The 26,577-nt window shown below is 43.8% G+C and overlaps 1 protein-coding gene across 5 annotated transcripts in view; it reads right to left on the bottom strand.

Moving 5' to 3' along the window:
- Positions 1-26,577, bottom strand: part of abca2 (ATP-binding cassette, sub-family A (ABC1), member 2) — a 147,139-nt gene that overhangs the window by 7,378 nt on the left and 113,184 nt on the right. For all 5 annotated transcript variants that reach the window (XM_005447870.4, XM_019365962.2, XM_025896874.1 and 2 more), the window contains 14 exons: positions 25,960-26,065; positions 25,769-25,880; positions 25,604-25,664; positions 23,650-23,824; positions 23,440-23,555; positions 22,024-22,171; positions 21,653-21,776; positions 21,233-21,365; positions 17,026-17,146; positions 16,700-16,878; positions 16,352-16,493; positions 3,744-3,878; positions 3,123-3,226; positions 2,928-3,020 (listed from right to left, as the gene is read on the bottom strand). In XM_005447870.4, coding sequence (XP_005447927.1) covers positions 2,928-3,020; positions 3,123-3,226; positions 3,744-3,878; positions 16,352-16,493; positions 16,700-16,878; positions 17,026-17,146; positions 21,233-21,365; positions 21,653-21,776; positions 22,024-22,171; positions 23,440-23,555; positions 23,650-23,824; positions 25,604-25,664; positions 25,769-25,880; positions 25,960-26,065 — 1,749 coding nt within the window. The remainder of the gene's footprint in view (positions 1-2,927; positions 3,021-3,122; positions 3,227-3,743; positions 3,879-16,351; positions 16,494-16,699; positions 16,879-17,025; positions 17,147-21,232; positions 21,366-21,652; positions 21,777-22,023; positions 22,172-23,439; positions 23,556-23,649; positions 23,825-25,603; positions 25,665-25,768; positions 25,881-25,959; positions 26,066-26,577) is intronic.

The raw sequence follows: 26,577 nt of genomic DNA, 5'->3' as shown, positions 1-26,577 counted from the left end.
TGCCGGCCTTTTTTTCTACCGAGAGAGCTAACAGTAGTGATCATCACGGCTGTGTACATTCCACCCGATGCCAACGTAAACACGGCGCTCTCTATCCTGCTGAACACCATTAACGAACAGCAGCGGGCCCACCCGGACGGTGTTCACATTATTGCAGGTGACTTTAATAAGGCCAACATAAAGACTGTACTCCCAAAGTTCTATCAGCATGTCAAATGTCCCACCAGAGGAGAAAACACTCGAGACCATGTTTACTCCAACATCAAGCATGCATATAGAGCCATACCCCTCCCCCACCTCGGTCAGTCCGACCACCTCTCCCTCCTGCTCTCCCCAGCCTACACCCCCCTCAGACGCAGTGCCAGGCCCACCACAAAGACTGTTACAACCTGGCCTGAAAATGCTCTCCACAAACTACAAGACTGCTTCACAGAGACAGACTGGGACATATTTGAACACCAGGACCTAGAAACCTTCACAGGATCAGTACTGGACTACATCAAGTTCTGTACTGCAAATGTGACTGTGGACAAAAGCATTCAGGTTTTCCCAAACCAAAAACCCTGGATGACCAGCGAGGTCCGCTCACTCCTCAAAGCCCGCGATGCCGCCTTCAGGTCAGGTGACAGAGCTCTGTACAGGGCTGCTCGAGCTGACCTGAAAAGGGGGATTAAAAAAGCCAAGTCAGACCACAAAAGAAGCATCGAGTCCCACCTGTCCAGCAACAACACACGGGAGGTGTGGCAGGGAATGCAAGACATCATCAACCACAGAGGCAGCACTGTGAAAACAGAAAACCTGAGTGTGCAGCTGGCAGAGGAAATAAACAGCTTCTTTACCCGCTTTGAAACACCACAACAGCAGCACTCATCTGCTTCAGCCCTGCTCCCATCCTCATCCTCACCTGGTTCCTGCACCGCTCCACTCACTGTAACGGAGCACAATGTCAGACATGTGCTCCTAGCAGTGAACCCCAGGAAGGTGGCCGGTCCAGACGGAGTACCTGGCAAGGTACTAAGAGCATGCGCACACCAGCTCACCCTCATCTTCACCAGACTCTTCAACCTCTCACTGGATCAGGCAGCCATCCCATCCTGTCTAAAATCAGCCACAATCATCCCAGTGCTGAAGAAGTCTCCCATATCCAGCCTGAATGATTACCGCCCTGTGGCCCTCACGCCGGTAATCATGAAATGCTTTGAGAGACTAGTCCTTCAGCACATCAAGGATTACCTCCCCCCAGACTTCGACCCCCACCAGTTTGCATACCGTGCAAACAGATCCACAGAAGACGCCATCGCCACAGCCCTCCACGCTGTGCTGAGTCACCTAGAGCAGCGGCAGAGCTACGTCCGAATGCTATTTGTGGACTACAGCTCAGCCTTTAATACAATCATCCTGGACATCCTCATCACCAAACTGGTCACTCTTGGCCTCCCTCCTCTCACATGTGCCTGGATAAAAGACTTTCTCACAAACCGGCCCCAGACTGTAAGACTCAGCCCTCATCTCTCCTCCACTCGCACACTGAGCACCGGCTCCCCACAGGGCTGTGTGCTGAGCCCCCTCCTGTATTCTCTCTACACCCACGACTGCAGTTCGACCCACAACAACACTCTCATCATCAAGTTTGCTGATGACACCACGTTAGTCGGACTCATCTCAAAGGGAGACGAGGCAGAGTACAGGGAGGAAGTCCTGAAGCTGGCAGCATGGTGTTCAGAGAACAACCTGGCACTGAACACCAAGAAAACCAAAGAGCTCAAATGACTCTTTAGAGTAAAAGCTGGCATGTGCCTGTGGTGGTGCTTGTTTCAAAGACAACGGCATTTCCTTCTCTACTGAGTTTGGATTTCATATTTTTCATTGGTATGCAGCTGGATGTTTCAGAAGGAAAGTATTGGTTTGATGATGATAAGATAAGACACTTCTCTTCAGGAGTAGGGGGTGTGGTGGGGTGGGTGACCAGAGTACTGCTCTCTTTCAGCAGACACTCCTTGTGTCTCCACGTCAGAATGTGCACCATCGTCTGTGCTCTACAGGTCCCCTCACAGAAGCTTACGATAGAGGTGGAAGGCAGAGCAGAAAATCAGAATGCCACACCCTAAAAATCACTGATATAGGAGATATAACATCAATCCCACCATGTCATCAAAGCAGGACCTTATCTATCGTGTTCTCAAGCTTCCCTACAAGACCATGTGCCAGCCACAATCCTCCCCCTGGACATCTGGGAAAAAAACAAACCTAGTCACAATTGCAGAAATTGTTTGCTGGCTAAAACCAAGCTGGGATGTTCAGGAGAATGTGCAAAACTGTAATGTGTTCTATTGTAAAAACCAGAAACCAGCAGGCAACCAACAAACGGTGGTCCAAAGGCCGCTAGGGATGTATGTGATGGGTCCATCCCCCAAGAAGATCAACCAAAGTGTCTTTGTTGACACGACTCCAGGTAAGTAGGATTATTCTCTTTAAGAAATTAACATCAGAAGCTCTGACACAGTGGACCCTGTCTGATCCATAATTTGACCTCCTGGAAGTCATGAAACCCAGTTTGTCTCCTCATTCTTGCAGACAGTGTCCCGAACCTGGAATTTGAATGAACACATCCTCGAAGCAATGTTGTGGAAAGAGTAAACTGGACCTTAAAAACAAGAGATTCTTACATTGAAACCAGTCATAAACAGTGGGACAAATTCATGACTCCCAGTTTGCCCTAAATCCAGCTGTTCAGCTGTCCACTGGTTTCTCCTGCAGAGCTGAATCTTTAACGACGACGGCCCTTAGATGTGTCGCTGCACCCTCGAGATGTCACACATCAAACCTCTGCATATCCCAACATCTCAGAGCTGCAGGTCTGAGTAACCGTGTCTTCAGAAAACTGGACTCAATAACTATGATTAACTATGATTAAAGAAGGTCCTGACCTGTTCTTTAGGTGCTGGATGCTCCCCAGGCATTTAAACCTGCCGTTCACCATAATGCCCAGTCTGGTACACAAGGCCTCACACTCCTCCATGCTGCAGACGTAGTGAAAACACTTTGGTGAAACATTTGTAAAACAGATGGTATAACAGTAGGTTTTCCAGAGGAACATGCATGTCATTACTAAGCTTTATAACCTGTGTGATGTCAGCACTACAGAACGTCCGGTCTTGATTATGTCCAGGATTAAATTCCAGAGGAACCTGCGGGCCTTTGGGTCCATCCCAGTGGTGGGCTCATCCTAAACACAAGCAAACACAACAATGTTTAAAACAGCGATAGACTCTGCATGGATTCTGAACCTTACTGACTGGGACTTTGATAGGCTGGCAGAAATATTGGACAACTCTGATGTTTGTTTGTTTTTTAAATCTGGAATTTTTTACCATTTGACTAACTGGATGAAGAAAATGTTGGGCTGAGCAATTAATTGATAATAATACTTTGTTTACATGTATACAATACTATCAAGTTTTTATAAAAATATTTATAAATGATCACTCAGATTACTGATTATAAACTTTACTCCAAGCCCCATAGTCACACATTCATATAGTCCTTTATTTTATGCTTTTAAGCACTTCTATCATAAACTGTGTCAAAGCTACTTTAAACAGCTCAATTTCAATGTTAAACATGCTTCCAAAAATGAACTAAAGCTTTAAACAGAATATGAAGGAACCAGCGGACTGACCCTGATCTTTCTTACGCTGCCCCGAGTGTGTTTGTACAGCACAGAGAGTGTCTATTCTTCTTACCAGGAAGATGAGTGACGGGTACCCGATGAGAGCAATGGCAGTGGAGAGCTTGCGTTTGTTTCCTCCACTGTAAGTGCCAGCTGGTTTGTCTGCATACTTGGACAGCTCCAGCTTTTCCAATGCCCACTGCACCACCTACAGGGAGTAAAGGGTAATGTGAGCCTCTGAAATTCTGCTGTTCAGGTGGTGAAGGAGACAACGGTAGGATAGTCCCCTTAATGTGGAACTGCGTAACATTTGCTCAATTGTCCCAGTATTTGATCCTCAGCTTGTATTTCTCTATCCTACATGTTAAGGCAATGTCCAACATTTTGGGTCTGACTTTTGACCGTAAGTATTGGTCCTTTACTAAATAACTGCGGAATCAGCAAAAATTCTTGTAGGTTAACATGTCACCATGTTTTGCTGGCTGTGTTAAGTGGATAATTACAAGACACCAAAAAGTTACAAGCTACGCAGAGTCCTGTGGAATCTGATAGAAAAAAAATAACACAATTAAAATAGCTAACTAACTGTTGTATAAAATAGCAGTTTTAAAAGTTATTGGGAAATAAAGGTCAGAGGAAGAAGAATACTGCATAAGACTAAACTTTAGCTCTTTTTTTCTTTGTACTTACTTCACAAAAAACTGATCAAACACGCTTCACATTCTAAATGTCTCTCCACGTCAGTAACACAGAGTGAGCAAGTTCATCATGCACAGGATATTCTTTTCATTATCTTACTGCACAAAGTCCAACAACTGCAGTCACAATGTGAAGTCATTTTTAGCTCAACTCAGGTTTCACCTGCTCGAAAAATTAAGGGAACACTCAATCATCACAAAAAAGTTGCATTTAAGTTTTATCAGTTTAGACTTGAAGGTCCAGGTTCATCAAAGTGAATCCACTGCTGGCCCAGGCCAAAAGTCCTACATGGACCTCACTTCCTGCAGACACACCCCTACAGGAGGGGTTGGAGGGGGTCAGGGCTTTGTGAATTCAGTGGCTGTCAGGAGTTGAGGCTCGGACGGTAGGATGGACAGTTAGCAAACCTGACCATTTAACCTCTTTGGCAGGACAAGAGCCTAAGGTCGAGGGTCTCTGAATACCCCTGACGCTACAGTAGAGACACTCTGGTTTCTATTGGTCTACAATACACGAACATTTCACCATGTTTAACTCCGGACCCAACCTGGCCAAAGGAGATCCTGAGAGAGAACAAAGGATGCGACCCTAAGCGACGGCCTCGAGGGAAACGAGCCAGCATCAGGAACAGGCTACGGGCTCGCGCACACCGCGCACCCATGCCCAGTATCCTGCTAGCCAATGTTCAATCCATCGAGAACAAGCTTGATGACCTCAGAGCCAGAATCAAGTTCCAGAGAGACATTCGGGACTGCAACCTCCTCTGCTTCACCGAGACTTGGCTGAACCCAGCGATACCAGACCACGCCGTGCAGCCGGCGGGGTTCTTTTCGGTTTACCGCATGGACAGGACAATGGAGTCGGGGAAGAAAAGAGATGGTGGAGTGTGTTTGATGGTGAACAACAGATGGTGTGACAGCACAAACATCTCCCCACTCACATGCTCTTGCTCGCCCAATCTGGAACTTTTGATCGTTAAATGTCGCCCTTTCTATCTCCCTCGGGAATTCACTGCGGTCATTGCCTGCACTGTTTACATTCCGCATTACGCGGACTCGGACACTGCCTTATGTGAGCTGCATGAGGCTCTCACACATCAACAAACACTTCACCAAGATGCCGCACTCATTGTTATGGGAGATTTTAACAGAGTGAATCTCAAACGGACATTCCACAACCTTCACCAGCATATCAACTGCCCCACCCAGGGCACTAGGACATTAGACGACTGCTACACCCTGTTCAAGAACTGTTACAAGGCTCAGCCCCTGCCGGCATTTGGAAAATTGGACCAAGCCGCCATCTTCCTCATGCCTGCCTACAAACAAAGGCTAAAGCAGCAACCACCAATCAGGCGGGAGGTCGCTCGCTGGACAGACCAATCAGTGGCCGCGCTGCAGGACGCACTAGATGACGCAGACTGGGACATGTTTCGGCGCAGCTCTGATGACATCAACATGTTTACGGAAGCGGTTGTGGGATTTATCGGGAAACTAGCGGACGACACAGCAGAAAGAACTATCATCCGAACGTTTCCCAACCAGAAGCCGTGGGTGGATAAAAACATCCGCGACGCTCTGAGATCACGCACCGCTGCCTACAATGAAGGGCTCATCTCCGGTAATATGGACCTATACAAGGCTGCGTCCTACAACGTGCGCAGCGCGGTCAGAAAGGCAAAGCGGAGCTACGGGGAAAAACTAGAGTCACAGCTACGACAGTGCGACTCTAGGAGCCTGTGGAAAGGACTGCGGACTATAACGGACTATAAACGACCAGCTTCTTCAATGATGAATGCCGATGCTTCACTGGCTGATGAGCTGAACACGTTTTATGCTCGCTTCGACGCCGCAGCAATTAAAACAACAAACGGCTGCGCGCGCTCGGAGTGCACCAGTGAAGACAATGCATTCATCATCACAGAGCATGCCGTGAAGAACACCTTCAGGAGGATGAACACCAGGAAGGCAGCAGGACCAGATGCAATCCCTGGCCGGGTCCTGAGAGCCTGTGCTGACCAGCTAGCACCGGAGCTGGTCAGCACGGAGATCTTCAACCTCTCCCTGGCCCAAGCAGTGGTTCCCATGTGCTTCAAACAGTCCATTATTGTTCCTGTTCCAAAGAAACAACAGCCCGCTTGCCACAATGACTACCGTCCAGTAGCACTGACTTCAATTGTGATGAAGTGTTTTGAAAAACTGATGAGAGATCACATCACTTCTTCACTTCCTGCCACCATCGACTCACTTCAGTTTGCTTACCGGACTAATCGTTCCACAGACGATGCCATATCTCATCTGCTCCACACATCCCTGAGTCACCTGGACACTGGCAGAGGGAATTATGTTAGGATGCTGTTCGTGGACTACAGTTCAGCATTCAACACAATAGTTCCCTCTAAGCTTTTCACCAAGTTGACGGATCTAGGACTCAGCTCATCACTGTGTCAGTGGATCCTCAACTTCCTCACAGACAGACCCCAATCAGTGAGTGTGGGAAAACAAGTCTCCCCCTCCATCTCACTCAGCACTGGAGTGCCTCAGGGCTGTGTTTTAAGCCCCCTGCTGTACTCACTGTACACTTATGACTGTGTAGCCACATCAGACACCACCTCCATTGTCAAGTTTGCTGACGACACTGTTGTTGTAGGCCTGATCTCCGACAACATCGAGACGGCCTACCTGGAGGAGATTAGGAACCTGGAGACCTGGTGCCAGGAGAATAACCTCCTCCTAAACATCACCAAAACTAAGGAGCTGATCGTGGACTTCACTACAAAGCAGGCGAGGAATTACAAACCCCTCATCATCAGTGGCACGCCAGTGGAGAGAGTGGACAGTTTCCGATACCTGGGTGTCCACATCACTCAGGACCTGTCATGGTCCTGTCACATCAACACCCTGGTTAAGAAAGCCCGTCAGCGTCTCTTCTTCCTCAGAAGACTTAGAGACTTCCATCTGCCACTGAAGGTGCTCAAGAACTTTTACTCCTGCACCATCGAGAGCATCCTGACGGGAAACATCTGCACCTGGTTTGGGAACAGCACCAAGCAGGACAGACGAGATCTGCAAAGAGTGGTGCGCTCGGCCGAACGCATCATTCAATCAGAGCTCCCTGACCTGCTGTCCATCTACACCAAGCGGTGCAAGTCCAAAGCTAGGAAGATTATGATGGACCTCTCCCATCCCAACAATGGACTTTTCTCACTGTTGAGGTCTGGGAAGCGCTTCCGCTCCCTTAAGGCCAAAACAGAGAGAATGAGGAGGAGCTTCTTCCCCCAGGCTATTCGGGCCCTAAACCAGGTGTAGGACTGGACTCTCCCACACACATCACATCACTATAAGACTGGACTCTCACACACACATCACATTAACACACGCACCACCACACATTTCCTATAATTTATAATCTTTATAATCTCTTTCTGCTATTTGCACATTTTTTACTGTAAATTTCTAAGTTAATTTGTAAATTTTGTAGTAACCTGTAAATTGTAAATACTGTAAAACTTTTTTCTGTCATTTAATGGTCGGGCATTGTACAGCTACAAGCATTTCACCCCTATGTCATACTGTGTATGGTTGTGTGTGTGTGACAAATAAAATTTGAATTTGAATTTGATTCAGTAGAGAATTGGGGTTCAACCTAATGGAGGAAAGAGTCATTTCCCCTTCATGTCAGGGAATGGATCCTGACTGGTGTTTGTGAATATAGTTCAGATTACTGAGCCTTCATGTGTTTGGTTTTCGTTTCTCCATGGGCAGAACCCCCCCCCCCCCCCCCCCCCCCTCTGTTCAAGTGTCTTCATTTGCTCTACATGCTCCTCCCAGGTTTCACTGTAAACACCTATGTCGTCTAAATAAACTGCACTGGTTTATAATCCTGACACAACTGTATTCATTAATGTTTGAAAAGTAGGTACTGCATTTCAAAGACCAAATGGCATGACAGCATATAAACACAGACCTGAAGGAGTGATGACAGAACAAATGTATTTGGCTCTCTGAGATAGAGGAACCTGTCGATACCCTTTCAAAAGGTCAAACAAAATTTGCCTACCTGGTCAATACAATCTTTCATTCTGGGAAGAGGATAAGCACCTGGCTGTATAATGCCATTAATTTTGAAAAAGTCAGTGCAAGACCTAAATTTGAAATCTGGCTTCTACATCAGCAAACACAGAGATGAACAAGGAGAGGAAGAAGGCAACATCATTTTCTAGCATTTATTTTACCTCAGATTCTATTATCTGTTGCTTATCAGGAGATGACTGGTAAAAATGCTGTTTAATAGGTTGAGCATCATCAATATCATGGTCCACTAAATGACCACAAGATGGTGTACCTGAGAACAGAGACAGATAAGACTGTATAATGTTCCCAAAAAGTTTATTCTGTTCATCTGGATGTAGCATTTTCAGTGCATGTAACTGTCTGATGTCAATCAATTGTGTGGGTTTATCTTCAAATGTACAAGTTGCTCAGAGCTTCCCATCAATTTTTTTAAGACGATGTTGCAGCATCCTATCTTCCAGTACTCCTCCTTCCTCTCAAGCACCACCTGAGATGAACTAGAGGCTGCAGTCTTGTAAAAGAGGAGTCTTGGTGCTGAAGGTAAGGGTTTACCAAACATACCTGTATCACCACACATTAACATTTAAACAGCACAAAGAGTTGTTGAGACTCTGTAGTAACAAAGTCTGTTCACCATCCGACCAACCACGTGAATGTACAAGCTTCTCAAACATACAAAAGAATATATCTGGGTCCAAATCCAGAACTCCAGCACCACAGTGAGTTTAGCTTGCAACCTATGAGCAATATGCTGGTAAGGGGCCACAACCAGCCTACATCAGATTTTAGGGGGTGCTGAGCATGTAAACTCATAACCCACGAGCAATACGCCAGTAAGGACCACAGGTTACATTAGACTCTAAGGCTGCAAATGCGTGACTCCATGAGCAACCCACTGGGCTCTCTTTATAAGCTAGAGAGAAACTCTGACTCACCTGGCCCACCAACCTCTACACCACAGTGAGGTAACACACAGCACGCGAGCAATACAGTGGCAAGGTATCACAGCCAGAGTCAACACAGAAAACAAACAGCAATCTTGGAAGGATTAAATGCTGTCACCCACATTTGTAATGACAGAGACTCAACACACGGGGCAGCTGACTGCTAGGTGGAGATCAGCCAATCAGTGATTTCACACCAGCAGAGCTGTTTTATGGATAAGCTATAGGATGTAGCTGAGCAACCCAGCGGGTCTTAAACAAGTATCTACTGGCCTTCATAAAAGGAGGGTCATACGCTATACATGTAATGTAATATGTAACATATGTGAGTAAGTAAGTAAGTAAAATTTATTTATATAGCGCTTTTCACAGATATATAAATATAAAACAATGTAACAGTAAATAAAACAGCAAAGTAAAACAATAAAACAATAAAAACAGGCAACCAGTGAAGGGAGGCTAAAACTGGAGTAATATGAGATCTTCTCTTGGTGCCTGTTAAGAGTCATGCTGCAGCATTCTGCACAGTCTGAAGACAATTTAAGGCTGATTTGTTAAAACAAGTAAAAAGACCATTACAGTAGTCTAAACGTGAAGAAATTAAAGCTTGAATAATCATCTCAAGTTCAGGCTTTGACACCATTAGTCTGAGTTTTGAAATATTCAGTAAATGATAAAAACAGTTTCGGACCAGCTGCTCAAGCGACATCGAGCTGTCAAATATGACACTGAGGTTTCTGAGGCTCGATTTTACATAAGGGTCTAAGAAGCTGATATGCTGCCTAATTTCTGAGACCATGTGGTCCGGAGCAATAATTAGAGTTTCTGTTTTATCAGAGTTTAGTTGGAGGAAATTGTCATTTAACCATTGGTTGATTTCTGTCAGGCAATTACTTAAATTAGACAATTTATAAAACTCAGAAATTTTGAAGGAACAGTATAGTTGAATAGGACATATTTTTATAGCTCTTAATAATTTGGCTAGGGGGATTATATAAAGTAGAAAGAGAACTGGACCCAGGACAGATCCCTGAGGTACCCCACACGGCAAAATTATTGATTCTGACGTCACATGATTCATGCAAACAGTAAAAGATCTCTCAGACAAATATGACATAAACCATTTTAAGACAACACCAGTAATCCCAAACAAGTTCTTGAGTCTGTTTATCATGATACTGTGATCTACAGTATCAAAAGCAGAGCAGAGATCCAACAGGACCAGCACTGTGTACTCTCCAGAGTCTGCTGCCATCAAGATATCACTAGCTACACTAACTTAGGCCTTTTCAGTGGAATGCAATTTACAAAAACCAGACTGGAAAGTGTCCATAACAGCATTTTTATCCAGGAAATAGTTAAGTTGTTCTAGTACTACTTTTTCTAAAATCTTCGATATAAAAGGTAATTTGGATATTGGCCTATAACTGTTAGGAAGAGATGGATCCAGGTGAGGTTTCTTTAACATTGGCTCAACAACAGCTTGTTTAAAGAAGCTGGGAACTGAGCCAGTATGAAGAGAAATATTTATCATTGCCACAATACAGGGGCCAATAGAGTCAAAGACACTAGTGAAAAGTGAAGATGGAAGGACATCAAGGGGGCTTGAAGTCTGTTTTATATGACAAAGCAGGACTCTGGTGTCCTGTAATGTAACAGGAGTAAAAGAGGACCAAGTATCAGAGGTGAGCAAATTGTAAGTTTGATATTGAGAAGATGATGGAGAGATATTTGACCTGATGGCAATGACCTTATTTGTGAAATAGTTCATAAACTCATTGCATTCAGACGTTGAGTGAACTGGTGCACAAGGAGCATCAGGAGAAACAATACTCTTAATTGTTTTAAACGAGAATTTAGGGTCTTTCTTTTTTGAAGCTATGAGGTGTGAAAAATACTCTGTTCTGGCATTTTTCCATATGTCATTTAGTAAGAGGATAGATTCTTTAAGGTGTAACCTATAAACCTCAAGCTTGGAAGCCTTCCACAAACGTTCTAACTTACAACAATATCTCCTGAAATTACGAATGTTTTCATTTGTCCAAGGACGAGATTTCAAATATAGGACAGTACTTTTGCGCAGAGGTGCAACCATGTCTAAAATAGAATTACACCAATTATTAAAGGATGAGACAAGGAAGTCCAAATCATTGTAAGTCATTTCACCGTCAAACTATGAAGGTTAAAATCTCCCAACATTACAACCTTTCTAATTTAATAACGGATGTCAGAAGGTCGTTAAATTCAGTCAGAAAGACTCCAGCAGGTCCAGGAGGTCGGTAGATTAAAATACAATAAAAGGTTTGCAAAGAGCCGACCTTAATCATCTGCAGCTCAAATGAAGTAAAGGAATCCGAATTCATCAGCCTGCATGTGAATCTGTCCTGGTGCACAACAGCGAGTCCTCCGCCACGTCCCGAAAGATGTGGAGTTCCGATGACGGAGCAGCCAGCTGAACAAATTTCCTTCAGATGTATATAATCCATGTTTTGTTGCCACGTCTCAGTTAAACACATGAAGTTGAGAGATTCCTTTATAAAAAGATTGTTTAAAATAAACAATTTGTTTGTGATTGAGCGAGTGTTGAGCAGGGCAAACCTGATCGATGACGTTTGGTTGGTGCACTCAACAGCTGGCTGCAGCGGCACTCGAATTAAACACCTGTGCACACCTCTACACCTGTTACACCGGGCAGTGACTTCAGGGCTAGCTGAAGCTAATATCCATGGTAGTACATCACCTCTGCCATCAAAACGGTGGTCAGATGATGGACGCAAGGTGAACATGGAGCCATCAGACCATAGATTGGGAACTGAAGTGTAGCGTCGGCACCAGGTGACAGTAGATGAATTGGTCGTAGGCAGCGGAAATCTTCCCACATCCAAGAAGCTCATCTTCGGTACCTTCTCAGTCGCACCTGGACAGCGGCCCTGGTTCCCCTCCTTCTTTTCTTTGTGTTGAATCCCACCGATATGTACGGTAACATGCACTCAGGTGAGGAACACACAAAAGGTGGAGGGACAAATTTCCTGTAACTGTCCCAGGTGTCAAAGTAGCTCTCCATTGAGTATTTAATATACAACAGCGTGCCCTGATCATAAATATTGGTGGCAGAGACAAAATCAAGACACAGAACGGTAAAAATAATATTGCAGGCGACAATAGCGGCCAGTATAAAACTATACCAGCGAGCTGTACTAGCGGCACAAGCGGCGAAGCCAAACACAGGCACCATCTTGGACGACAAGAGAACTGGATTAGTACAAACCTTAATTTCAACCTTAAGTTGTACAATGATACACAACCAGATAACAGGTACGTAACTAGCTCTGATTTCTGTATCTGCTCAAGTACAAACAAAAGAAGCAATATGTTCTGTGTAACATAAAAAGAACCTGTTTATTAATCTCAATGGAAATGGGAAGCATAATATCTGCAAAGTTGTTGCTGTTGCACACCTCACTTATCTTGCTCAAAGGTGATGCCTGATGGAAGTAAAATGTTATCTCTATAGCACCTTTCAAGACAAACCTCACAGAGTGCTTCACAAAAAAATACCAGGGCATTTAAGCCGAAACAAAAAAAAAGGCTAACCAAATGCAAGTTTACTGAACAGAACTTTAAAAAACATGAAAAGTATAAGCATGAAATTAGAACCCTTGAGGCTTAATATATTGGATTTCTAAAGTGGGGCCGCCACATCTCACCGCGACTAGTGGTGATTGGGTGGTGACCGAGAGGTGCCAGGGCTCAATGCCAATGCCTAGCCCTGTGTACTACCTGTTTGTGAATCAGGGGGCAGGAGAGAATGCTGAACATAGCATGGTGATCCCAAAAACATAGTGTGGCATAGTGTGGGTAAGCTGGGAGAGTATGACAGTGGCCCTGATGTATGAGAGCTTCAATTCAGACTGTCAGCAGAGATCTGACAGCATTTTGAGGAAGGCTGGAGGCATCAAGTCCAAGTGAACCATTCTGTTCTGGTGGTTCCCTTTTCAAAAAAACTGTACCAGAGGTTGTGCTCTTTCAGAGGGAACTTATTTCTCAAATGTCCCAGTAATATCTATGCTAATGTGCTGGAAAGAAGAGACTAGCAGTTAGTCAAATCTTGGAACTAGGAGGACCCAATGTGGTTTTCATCCTGTTTGAGGGACACTGAAGTCAGACTCCACCAGGGCTGCTCTTTGTTATAACTTTTATAGGCAGCATTTCTAGGCACAGCAAAGTGGCAGAGGGGGTTCCATATTGGTGAGATAATCTAACTGTTTTTTGTAGATGATGTGGTGGTTAATTTGACAACATCAAGCGATGACCTCAAGCGTGCAGCAGAGAGTTTAAAGCCAGATTTCTCTAAAAGAAGAGGGTAGACTGCCCGCTCCAGGTTGGGAAGGATTTGCTATCCCAATGGTTTCCATATTTCCTGGTGTTGTACCCATGTAGAGGAGAGCAGATGCAGATGGGACTGTGTGGTGTTGGCAGTCATGTGGACACTGTAGTGAAGAGAGAGCTGAGGAAACTGATCAACTGTTTCATCTACATTCTTACCCTCAACCTTGGTCACAAGCTGTGGGTAGTGACTGAAGGAATGAGCCTGCTGATACATGCAGTCAAAGTGAGGATCCACTAAAGCTGCTACTCCTACACATCAAAATAAGCCAGATGAGCTGGTTTGATGCCACCTTAGTAAAGGGTTTAGGGTATGTCCTACTGGGCAGAGGTCCTGGGGTAAACCCACGCTACAGAGATTATGTCTCTGCTGCCTTAGAAACATCTTGATGTCCCCCCAGAGGTGACTGTGTAGTTGGAGGTCTGGGCATCTCTGCTTAGATAGCTGTTGCCACAGCAGAAAATGGATGATACACAGATGGATGTCAATCTGTCCAGATAAAAAATATAAATCATTATGAACACCTGGCTTGGTTCAAAGACAGAGGACAACAGGTGCATGGGAGAGGAAACAAGAAAGGAGAATGCTTTTTCAAGCAGTGGCACAGATCATTCATCTTTTCTTATCCCTCCATGCAGACTGGTTTGGTTTCTGTGTCATATTATTGAGCAAGATACTCACCTTAACTTGAAATCGATGCAACCATTGGAATATGTACAGTTGTGTTCAAAATATAGCAGTCCAACATGTCTAACCAGATCAGTCGGTGTTTTTGGTATAAATCGTGTTATTACATGGCAAAAAATTTACCAGTAGGTGTAGTAGAGTCAGAGAAACCAACAGACCCAACATTCATGACATCAATGCACCTGAGTCTGTGTAATTGAATAATTAAGTGAAAGGGGCGTGTTCAAAATAATAGCAGTGTGGAATCCAATCAGTGAGGTCATTCATTATGTGAAGAAACAGGTGTCATGTGGCCCTTATTTAAGGATGAAGCCAGCACATGTTGTACATGCAATCCTCTCTGAAAACCTGAGAAACATGGATCATGCCAGACATTGTTCAGAAGAACAGCGAGATTTAATCAAAACGTTGATTGGAGAGGGGAAAACATATAAAGAAGTGCAGAAAATGATAGGCTCAGAGACGGTTTGAAGTTACCTGTGAGTACTGTGACAATTAGAAGACGCTTGTGTGAGGCTAATCTATCAGCAAGAAACCCCTGCAAAGTCCCACTGTTAAAAAAAGACGTGCTGAAGAGGATACAATTTGCCAAAGAACATATGGACTGGGCTAAAGAGAAATGGACTGGACTGATGAAAGTAAGACTGTTGTTTTTGGGTCCAAGGGCCACAGTTTGTCAGACGACCCCCAAACACCGAATTCAAGCCACAGTACACTCTGAAGACTGTGAAGCATGGCCGTGCAAGTATCATGATATGGGTTGTTTCTCTTATTAAGGTGTTGGGCCTATTTATCACATACCAGGGATCATGGATCAATTTGCTTATCAAAACACTTGAAGAGGTCATGCTGCCTTATGCTGAAGAGGAAATGCCCTTGAAATGGGTGTTTCAAGAAGACAATGACCCCCAAAAACATTCAAAACATTCAAAATGGTGCTTCTAAGGCAAAACCAAGAAATGCAGAGGAATTGTGGAAGGTTGTCAAATCATCCTGGGCTGCCATACCTGTTTACAGGTGCCAGAAGTTGGTCAACATGCAGCACAGATGTGAAGCAGTTCTCAAAAACAAGGGTTTATACAACTAAATATTAGTTTAGTGATTCACAGGAATGCTGAATCGTAATGTTTTTTCAGTTTACTGAGTAAATATTTGAGCTTGTAATGAAAAATCCAGACAGTGCTACTTTTTTAAACAGCCCAATATCATGTTTCCCTTCATTTTCTCTAAAGTAATTGAAATATTGATACATTTTTCTTCATGTTTTGATGTAAAATATAACATGCAGTGTTCTCAATGAATGGAAATAAATTTATTATCATTATTATTATTATTATTTTGAACACAACTGTATGTGTGTGAATGTTACACAGCCTGCACACATAGAAAAAAGTGCTGGTATAAATGGGTAAATAAGGCAAGTTGTTTAAACTGCTTTGAGTGCTCAGATAGAATAGAAAAGCTCTATATTAGAACCAGTCCATTTTACATTTACCATGGCTTTGTAACTGGTACAGTAAATTGCCTGGTTTAGCAGTGGGTCAGCGATTGTCTGAGGAAATATATCCATGTTATGTTCCAAGTTAGCCAGTGATACTTTGACTGCGTGTAGGAAGGTTATGAAATGGCCGGACCCACGGTCAGAACGAGTTTGGTCATGAATATGAGGCTTTATCCTCTTCACTGAGAAAGTGAGGACTGGCCAAAGTCTTCATGATCACTTTATGACACTTTTTTTTCTATTATTATGATTTGGATTACAGTTTCTATTAGTAATCAGCAGTCCCTGTGTGTGTGTGTGTGTGTGTGTGTGTGTGTGTGTGTGCGCGCGCGCGTGTGTGTGTGTGTGTGTGTGTGTGTGAGAGAGAGAGAGAAAGAGAGAGTAACTAACCCTTTCTTGGTCTTTCCAAGGAATGCCACGGAGGCGAGTGTAAAGTTGCAGATGCTCCCTGGCTGTCAGGTCATCAAACAGAGCATCAAACTGTGGACAGTAGCCGATACTTTGTTGCACACGTAACAGGTCCTTCAGGATACTGCACACATGCATACACACACACACGCAAGCACACGTGGCATCACTTCAGCAGTGGTCCTGCAGTACAAACTCAGACTATGCATGGATACAGTCAGTGCGCATGTATTTCTTATCTGGCAACTAAGTATCAGTCATTTGCTGCTAAAGTATCTGCTAAGAATGTTACCTTAACATTAACAGTAAACTGTTATTTCAGCCACAAACCTGTTTCTGTTAATGAAAGCCTCTCCTCCAGTAGTACACTCGTCCCCTGTCAGCATCTTAAAGGTGCTGGTTTTCCCAGCTCCATTTACTCCTAGCAATCCAAAGCACTCTCCAGGCCGGACACCCAGACACAGGCGGTCCACTGCAAGGATACGTCCCATCTTTCTGGATTTGTATACCTGAGGATCAAGCAATGTAAATAACTTTTTGATGGTAACGACCATTTTAACAGAGTAGGATCATTTTAAAGTAATGGCATAACTGAACGAACAGTTTAAGATATGTAGTTGTGTAAACGTTAGCCAAAGTACATATTAAAGTTTAACCTTGGTTAGGTTCTTGATCTTCAGCATGTCATTGTCAGCGTCTCCACGCAGCACTCTTTGTCTCTCACAGGCCACATCTACATCATCGTCATCTATAGGCTTGGAGCTGACCGGCACCCTCCTAAGCACATATACTCCAATCATCTTTTAGCATATTCACTTTATGTCAGCCAGTAATTCCACTTGTTTTACATATCTTTTATCAACTACAAGAAGGGGGATATGATCATAGTTTCTCCTTGGTCTGGAGTTACAGAAATGTATTGTGAAGACTTTTACAAAAACATTTTTTAAACGTATTTGTATTTTAAAAGTATGTGTATTTACTAGAGATGGACCGATCCGATATTACGTATCGGTATCGGTTCGATACTGACCTAAATTACTGGCTTGGATATCAGAGAGAAATAAAAAATGTAATCCAATCCATTAACCATCACAAAAGCACCTCACAAAACTTGGAACATGCGTAACCCAGCTCATAACCTTAGCACGTCGGAGCAGTGTGCGTCATGTGATAGAGCGGCTGTGGCGTGCGAGACCTGTCGGCGGTCTGGTTGAGCATTTGGAACCTCGCTACCAAACCATCTCTGTCCAGAATAGCGCAGTCCTTGGAACAGCTAAGATACTGCGCAGGAACCTGTGTTTTATTTATTTATTTTTGCTGTTTTCTGTTATTCTATTGTCTTTAACATATTTTCTGTACAGCACTTTGGTCCTGTGCTGGGTATTTTAAAGTGCTTTATAAATATCCTGCTTGCGAATCTCCAGTCTCTGGACAACAAACTTGACGAGCTGCGTGAACGGATTAAACAACAACAAGACATCAGGAACTGCTGCGTTCTGACCTTCACAGAGACATGGCTGGAGCCCAGCGTCCCCGACTGCGCCATCACGCCGGATGGATTCACTGTTTACCGGGGAGACTGAACGAGAATGAAGGACTCAGGCAAGAAAAGGGGAGGAGGGGTGTGCTTTATGGTTAACTCTTTGTGGGCTAGAGATGTGTGTATCTTAAAAACTTACTGCTCTCAGAGCCTCGAGCTACTGACCATTAAAGTCAGGCCTTTTTACCCCCCGAGGGAGTTCAGCTCAGTTCTCCTTTCAGCTGTTTACATTCCCCCACACGCTGATAAAGCTACGGCTATGGACGAACTGTATGACATCCTCACTGGACTTGAGAACAAAAATCCAGAAGCTGCCTGTATTGTGCTGGGAGACTTCAACAGAGCCAACATGAAGAAGGTTCTCCCCAAATACTATCAGCACATCTCCTTTCCCACAAGAGGTGATCAAACATTGGACCACTGTTACACTCCATTCAAAGAGTGCTACAAACCCCTCCCCCGCCCAGCTTTTGGTAAGGCAGACCACTGTTCCATTCTGCTGCTGCCTGCATACAGACAAAGGCTGAAGCAGGAAAAACCAGTTTCCAGGGTCATCTACAAATGGGACAGTGAGGCTGAGGAGGTCCTGCAGGACTGCTTTGAGACAACTGACTGGCAGATATTTGTGGATGCAGCTGATGGCAACATCAATGAACTCACAGACTCTGTCATTGGATATATTGGAAAGTGCATGGATGATACCATCACTAAAACCACCGTCCGCATATATCCAAATCAGAAACCCTGGGTAAATAAAGACGTTAGGGCCAAGCTAAAAGTACGGGCCTCTGCCTTCAACTCCGGGGATGCTGATGCATATAAAGCAGCCAGGTATGACCTCCGAAAGTCCATAAAAAAGGCCAGAAAGGACTACAGGGACAAAATGGAGTCCAGCTACCACAGCTTTGACACCAGGCGACTGTGGAATGGACTGCGCTGCATCACTGACTACAAGAAGGTCAACACAGTCAGTGTTCAGCCCACTGCATCTCTCGCAGACGAGCTTAACAACTTCTATGCTCGTTTTGACGCAGACAACAGAGAGCAGATCCTCTACCCTCAGGAGGACAGTGAGGCTGCAACTTTAACTCTGAAAACAGAAGCTGTGAGATGGACCTTTAAAAAGGTCAATCCTCACAAAGCTCCAGGACCGGACGGCATCCCAGGCCGGCTACTCAGAGTGTGTGCAGACGAGCTGGCAGAGGTGTTCACCAACATCTTCAACCTCTCCCTGAGGCAGTCAGTGGTCCCCACGTCCCTCAAAGCATCCACCATCATTCCCATTCCCAAATAATCAGTGGTCTCCTGTCTGAATGACTACCGTCCTGTTGCACTGACATCCGTCATCATGAAGTGCCTGGAGCGGCTGGTCAAAGGTCACATCTGCTCCTCCCTCCCTGACACACTGGACCCTCTTCAGTTTGCCTATCGGACAAACAGAGCCACAGAGGATGCCATCGCCCTGGCAACGCACACCACCCTCACTCACCTGGAAAAAGGGAATATATATGCAAGGATGCTCTTCATCAACTACAGCTCGGCATTTAACACCATCATCCCCTCAAAACTTGCCACGAAGCTCGTCGACCTTGGGCTGGGAACACCGATCTGCAGATGGATTCTAAACTTCCTCACAAACAGGCCCCAGGTGGTGAGAGTTGGTAAGCACACCTCCTCACCACTCATCCTAAACACAGGTACACCACAGGGTTGTGTGCTTAGCCCCCTCCTATATTCCCTGTTCACACACGACTGTGTTGCTAAACATGAGTCCAACATCATCATCAAGTTTGCGGATGACACAACCATCATAGGCCTCATCACAGACAACGACGAGACAGCCTATAGAGAGGAGGTGATGGCACTGTACAAGTGGTGTCTGGAAAATAACCTGACTCTCAACATCAGCAAAACCAGAGAAATGATAGTGGACTACCGGAAACGACCAGTCAGGGAACACCAGCCCATCCACATCAATGGTGTCAAGGTCGAAAGGGTCAGCAGCTTCAAGTTCCTTGGAGTCAACATCACCGAGGACTTCTCCTGGACCCTTCACACAGACACTGCAATCAGGAAAGCTCGCCAGCGGCTTTACTTCCTGAGGAGGCTGAGGAAGTTTGGCATGAACGCCAACATCACCTCAAATTTCTACAGGTGTGCAATTGAGAGCTTGCTGACGAGCTGCATTACAGTTTGGTACGGAAGCTGCTCTGCCAGCAGCCGTAAATCACTACAGAGGGTGGTGAAGGCAGCAGAGCACATCACTTGCTTGAGGCTTCCTGCCATTCAGGACATTTATCTCCAGCGATGCCTCCGTAAAGCACACAGCATCATCAAGGACCACAGCCACCCAGCACATCAGCTCTTCTCCTTGTTACCATCTGGCAGACGTTACAGGAGTCTGTCTGCTCGGACTACAAGACTTAAAAACAGTTTCTACCATCTACCACAACACTTAAACACACACACCACAGTCCACAGGACGCACTCAGAAGCTACCCTGCAGCTTCACAAGTACTCTGTTTAATCTGCACTGGTCACTCCACTTTATTGTTATTGATATTTATATTTAAAAAGTGCAATACTGTAATTTTCTGCTGCTCATTCCTACTGTACCATGCTGCTGAGTGACTGCTGCTCGTCAAACACATTTCATTGCAATGTTGACCCTGTGCTAACTTGCATATGACAAATAAAACTGAAAACTGAAACTGAAATAAAATTGGATTGGACTGGACCCTCAAGCTCCCAGGCCTCTGGTAGAGGACCCGAGCATGAAGGCATGAACGCTCACAGGGGCGAGAGGGGAATTATTTTGTTTTATTTTTTTAAGCAGCTGCGCCGCAGACCACGCCCTGAGACACAGATATTTTAAAGCTGTGTATCAGCAGGAAACCCTACTGCATTATTTGTCTTATATACGAAGGATCAATCTGAAAAGCTGCTTTGGTGCCAGCTCAGTACAGTTCATTGGTTCTGGGGTTTTTTTCCCCCTTTTTTTCCTGTTGTTAAGTCATTCATGGTTAGTTGTGTTTTAAAGCTGGATCATAAAATAAACTACCAGCTGAGCTTTACTGCTCCCCTGCAACACATCTTGTGATAACTGAGAAAAACATGCAGAATGTTATGCTTTAACTAAAACTTAGTGTTTTTCTGTTTAGCATCTTGATACTGCTGGTACCTTTTGTTTATACTGTAAATACATCTTTAGTGCAGTCCTCAGCCAACTATAACTGTAGATCTCTCAGCATACGATTCTCTGTGTAACTAAGTGGTAGGCATCCAGTTTAAAAATACATATATATGTATATAAAACTCACGGGGGGTTCCTCAGAAAGTTGTACTGACAGAGGATGGTGATGAGGAAGCCAACAAAGCCTTCGACTGTCATTGCAACAAGTCCTCGAGTCACAATATCCCACTCAAATGGTGATTTCATCTTGTCAAACTGCCCTAAAGCACATAATTACAGCATCTTAATGTACAGCTTTGCACTTCAATTTACTAAAATCATTATGAAGAAAACAAAAAGCCTGCAAGACTGGAAATCTTTTTTGTCAACAAATCTTGTGATAAAATCTGTAGCACCAAACTAAGAATGTGTTCTGAATACCCTTATAAATCTTTAAGGATGTATAGCACAACTTTTAGGTTCTTGCAAGAGGTGTTAGTTCATCTCTGCTAAATAAATCATAGTAGTTTAAGATTTTCTCTTAACTTTATTGCAATTATTAGTGTACCTATTTTAGCATAGTATTCATTGATGTACTCGTTGTAGGCCATCTGCATTAGGCCATGACCCAGGTTGTAGTTGGGGAAGATGAGGAAACAGGACTTTAGGTAACTGTTCACTTTTTTCAAATCCTGTAAAAACAAAAAAAGAAGTAAAAGAAAGAAATACAGTAAAAGGCAAAGGTCATGTCAGATACTTTTCCATTTTGTAGTATTTATTCGATTATGTGGAAGAGAAGGTGATCTAACTCAAAGATCGCCATCTCTTCCAAATTTGTACTTTTGCTGTTGAATGGGAAACGAGTGATGGTGTTTGGCTTTGAGCTCACAGAATGTTAGTCAAGATGTGTCTGAGGTAAGATATAAGAATCCAACAGACCTTGTCATGTTCAAAGAGCTGTAGAAGGAAGGTTGCAACAGTTGCAGTGATGCCTATGAAGAGGTTGATGACTATGAGAAAGACATAGGCTGTACTGGGAACCTTAAACCAGAAGGATGCAGGATACATTATGGGAGTGATCGACCACCTGGAGAGGGGAAGAAAGAAACTAGAGAGAACTTGCTATATGTTTTCATGTTAAAAAAAGATCTTAGAATTTAATTTACATTTAGGCAAGTAGTAGAATTTTGTGAACACTGCACCTAAATAGGAAATTACCTAGCATGATACTAGAGCTGGTACTGTTCTGAGATTCTGAGTTTGCATGTCAATATGACAAAATGGGCTCCTGTTAGCGGCTGTGGCGTGCGAGACCTCTCGGTGGTCTGGTTGAGCATTTGGAGCCTTGCTACGTGCTTCCAAACCAGCATTTCATCTCCGAGGAAGTTATCCCAGAGAGAAGTAAAGCAATTGTGTAAGTTCATCTCTGAATGTTTGTAAAGCGTTCCCGCGTTAAGCTTAACAACCGATACATGGAGCGACTGCCTCTCCCTCTCTCTCTCTCTCCTGCTGCTACTTCAGTCATTAAACTGATCAATGATCAGCTGATCGGCTTTTTTGTCGCGAGTCCATCTCTCTTGTTTGTTTATCGCCCACTTTGCACCAGAAAGAGGAAACCAGCGGCTGAACAACAGCAGCACGTTTAAGCTTGATAAGCTGGTGTTAGAATGTATTTAATATTACTTTCTACACCAGGATCCTTTTCTACGTAGCTGACGGCTGGTAACTGTGCAGGGGCGGATCTAGCAAAGTTTAGCCAGGGGGGCCGATAGGGCATGAACAGGGAAAAGGGGGCACAAAGACATACTTTTCTTTCTTATTCTCATTTAAAATGTCTAGCTTTTAATAAATAATTATCTGAATATTACACCCAAAGTTTTAATCTGATGTAAAATGTATAGAAGTCCATTACTGTATATAGTAACTGTTAAGTGAAATTTATAACCTAGTAAGCTATAGTACTTTTTCCTTTGGGAAGGTACGATCTGTGCAGTCTGCAATTCTGTTGAAGAAAGTTTATTAGATTGATCAGTATTGCTGAACCATTAAATATTTTGGGTGCAGTGTATTTTTTGCATACAGGTATAACAGAATAGCTTTAGTTTAGTTTAGTTTTTTTAAAACTTGAGTATGAACTTATACAAAATGTTAAATTTTTTTTTTTATTGATTATAAAACACACTATATCAGATTTATATCAGTATCGGCAGATATCCAAATTTATGATATCGGTATCGGACATAAAAAAATGGTATCGTGCCATCTCTAGTCAGTATACAACTAAATTACATAACAACATGAGCAGAAACTCAGAACCATGCTGAAAAATCATGTGTGTGCAGACAGATGTCTCACCCGTAGAGAAGAAAGAGGGAGAGGACAGCAGGGAAGTTTGTTGGAGAGGTGTACGCTGGCAGGTCAAATACAAACAGAATAATAACACAGCATGTAGCAGGTACCAGGTAGTTCAGCTGAGGACAGATAAAAGGAGAAACTGTTTTCAGGAGCTGCACACATGTTAAAGCATTTAGTAAGACATTCACATCTGCAACATCACATCCTCACCATATCCCAAATATAGTTGGCTAGCCAGTAAATGACTGGGTCACAGCCACTGACAAACTGCAGGTGTTTGGCCTTTGTGGATTTTTCTGCTACTAGGAAAACCACAAAGCTGGCTGGTACAAAGGACATGGCTACTATAATGAAGATGGCAATCACTACATCTGTGCCCTGGAGCCTGCAGGTACAAAAACAAGGAGAAGAGCTAGTTCAATTTCAGTGTACAGTATTTGGTTCTCAACAGTCATTTCAAAGCACTTTTGATAGAAAAATTCATAAAGTTATGCAAAACTCTCTGAAATTAAAGCTAAACATCAATCTTTACAGTAAGCTAAGGGAATGTATCTCTCTGTATCTGTCCTCTTCTCAGGCATCGTTGTGGCTCCTCTGCTATTTGTTTTTCCGAAGCACAGTTATAACTAGGGATGGAATGATCTGATATACAGTATCAGTACCTCAAAAGACTTGCAACATGGCGTAACCCAGGTAGTGACCTCAGCATGTCGGAGCAGTATGCGTCACGTGATAGAGCAGCTGTGGTGTGTGAGACATGTCAGCAGTTTGGAGTTACTTCACACTGAAAGCATCTGGAGCCTCACTACGTGCTACCAAATCAGCATTTCATCTTCGAGTAGGCTAAGTTAAATGTGATAGAAAGAGACGCTCTCATGACTCATCAAGTGACGCTACTGACTAGCCAATCGGTGGCATTCAGTCTGATGATGTCACATTTTAGTACATGGTCGGATCACCTGGAACCCCGGGCGAGCAGATACTAAAAAAGTACCTGGTACCAGGTACCTAATCGAAAACCCTGAAAACCGTGCCAAGTCGATCTGAGTAGGTACGAATGGAAAAGGGGTTTAATAGACAATAGCCTAGGAGAAGCATTCCCTTTTAGAAGAACTTCCTTTCAACAGGAAGAGAGGCCTAGCAGAACCAGGCTCAGGGAGTAGGAGCCATCAGCCATATGGCTGGATTCACTCGCTGGGCCCATGTCCTCATTTTAGGTTTGACAGTGTTTGTAGTAGATAAAGGTGAATGGCTTAAACATGAACTGAGCTGCAGTTTTGGCAAGGCTTCAGAGGGGACTGGCGGCAGCTCCCAGGCCTGGCAGCTCCCCCATGAACTAATGAGAAGTGAAAGAACTGAAAAAGGGGAGAGAGGGTGGGGCACGAAAACGAGAACGAACAGCATATATAGATAAGAAGCTAAAGGAACTTGTTCGGAGGCGTGGCCCTGCTCCTAAAATTCAGATACTTTAACTCCAATGAAGAGAAGAGAAGAGACAAAATACTGGCAGCTGCCAGTGCTACTCCTAAGCCTCCTAGCCTAGTCTTTCTCGAGTTATCACATTAGCAAGGTTTTCAGAAAACTTGGCCTGTGACTTTGAACTTGAGGTCAAGGTCAACAGGATCCAAACTTATCTGAGATTTTTAGGAGATGCACCTATGGTATCAATTTGAAAATCATTTGTTGCCTTGTTCTTGAGTTATCGTGTTCACAAAGTAGCGTATCCATGAAGGGTGACAACACCCAGTGTTTTACAGCTGAGGGTTAAGGAAGTCTATGACTAACTTTTTTGTTTGATGAATGGTGAATGGACTGGTTCTGACATCGGGCTTTTCTATTCTATCTGAGCACTCCAAGAACTTTATACAACCTGCCGCATTCACACAAACACTTTTTCTGTGCTTCATCTATTGATGTGCTTTCTATATAACATTGACAGTCATACTCCAATGGATGCATCGGAGAACAACTTAGTATCTTGCCCAAGGATTCTTGGCATGCAGACTAGAGTAGCCAGGAATCGAACCACCAACTTTCCGTTTAGTAGATGGTCTGCTCTTCTTCCAGAGCTACCCCACAATGAAGACTCATTGTTTACGTGAACGATGAGTCACAAATGTGAATCTATCACATAAATATATAAGGTAAAGCCACAGAAACTTACAAATAGTCTAAAGAGAGGCTGGCACTGGTGCGATTCATCGGGTGGTTTGTTACTGTGATTCCTGCAAAACAAATAAAACAAACAATCTCTTGTGTAGTTAAAAATAACCAACCTAACTAGCACAACTTTATTCAGCAGCTATTATGGCCACTTTGGCGTGTCTACCGTAGGCAGCAGGATTGCCCTTGGAGGGAGGCATGTTGGCACGCAGGATGGCATTGTTGAGGACATTCAGATACGTTGGCATGCTGTGGTAGCCTTTATTGTTGTAGAGAACCTGAACACAGTAATTTGCACTGTTAGCAGTATTTTATACTGTACCTGTCCAGTTTAGAGTCATTGTGTCTTTGTCTTACCTGAGCTGATCTGCGCACCGCTATTTTGCGAACCATAGGTGGTAGATTTCTCCCAAAAGATGTTGGGATTGATTTCTGAATGTTGCCCACTGTTAAACCACCATATCTGTAACAAAATTAATTTGACAGAAAAATAGTTAAGAAAAACTAGTATGCGCATGTTACTGTATCCATGTGAAATCAAGACGAAATGTTACCAAAGAGCAATGCACAATTACAATAAGAGCGTATGACTTGGCAAAATTAATGGACTTAGGAATTCAGAAAAGTACCAGCAAATATTGATCCACCATTAATAACATCTGGAAAGTGTCTGATTGATAACGCCTTTACTTTTCAGCATGACAATGATCTAAGGAGCTTGGAAAGAAAAGCATCTGGACTTCTGTAAGCTTCTTGAAGACGTTTCATCCGAGAAGCTTCTTCATCATACATGACGAAGGGGATGTTATACCCTGTAGACTTCCAAAGATCCACAAAGGAGTCCCACTCAGACCCATTGATAGCAGCATAAACTCAGCCACATCCAACACTGCCAAACACCTCGCCACCATCCTAGCGCCCCATGTAGGGAACACCACCATCACATCAAGAACTCCACCGACTTCACCAACAAGG

This window comes from Oreochromis niloticus, linkage group LG12, assembly GCF_001858045.2.
Source record: "Oreochromis niloticus isolate F11D_XX linkage group LG12, O_niloticus_UMD_NMBU, whole genome shotgun sequence".
Lineage (NCBI taxonomy): Eukaryota > Metazoa > Chordata > Actinopteri > Cichliformes > Cichlidae > Oreochromis > Oreochromis niloticus.
This window is presented reverse-complemented; position numbering and strand designations above follow the sequence as displayed.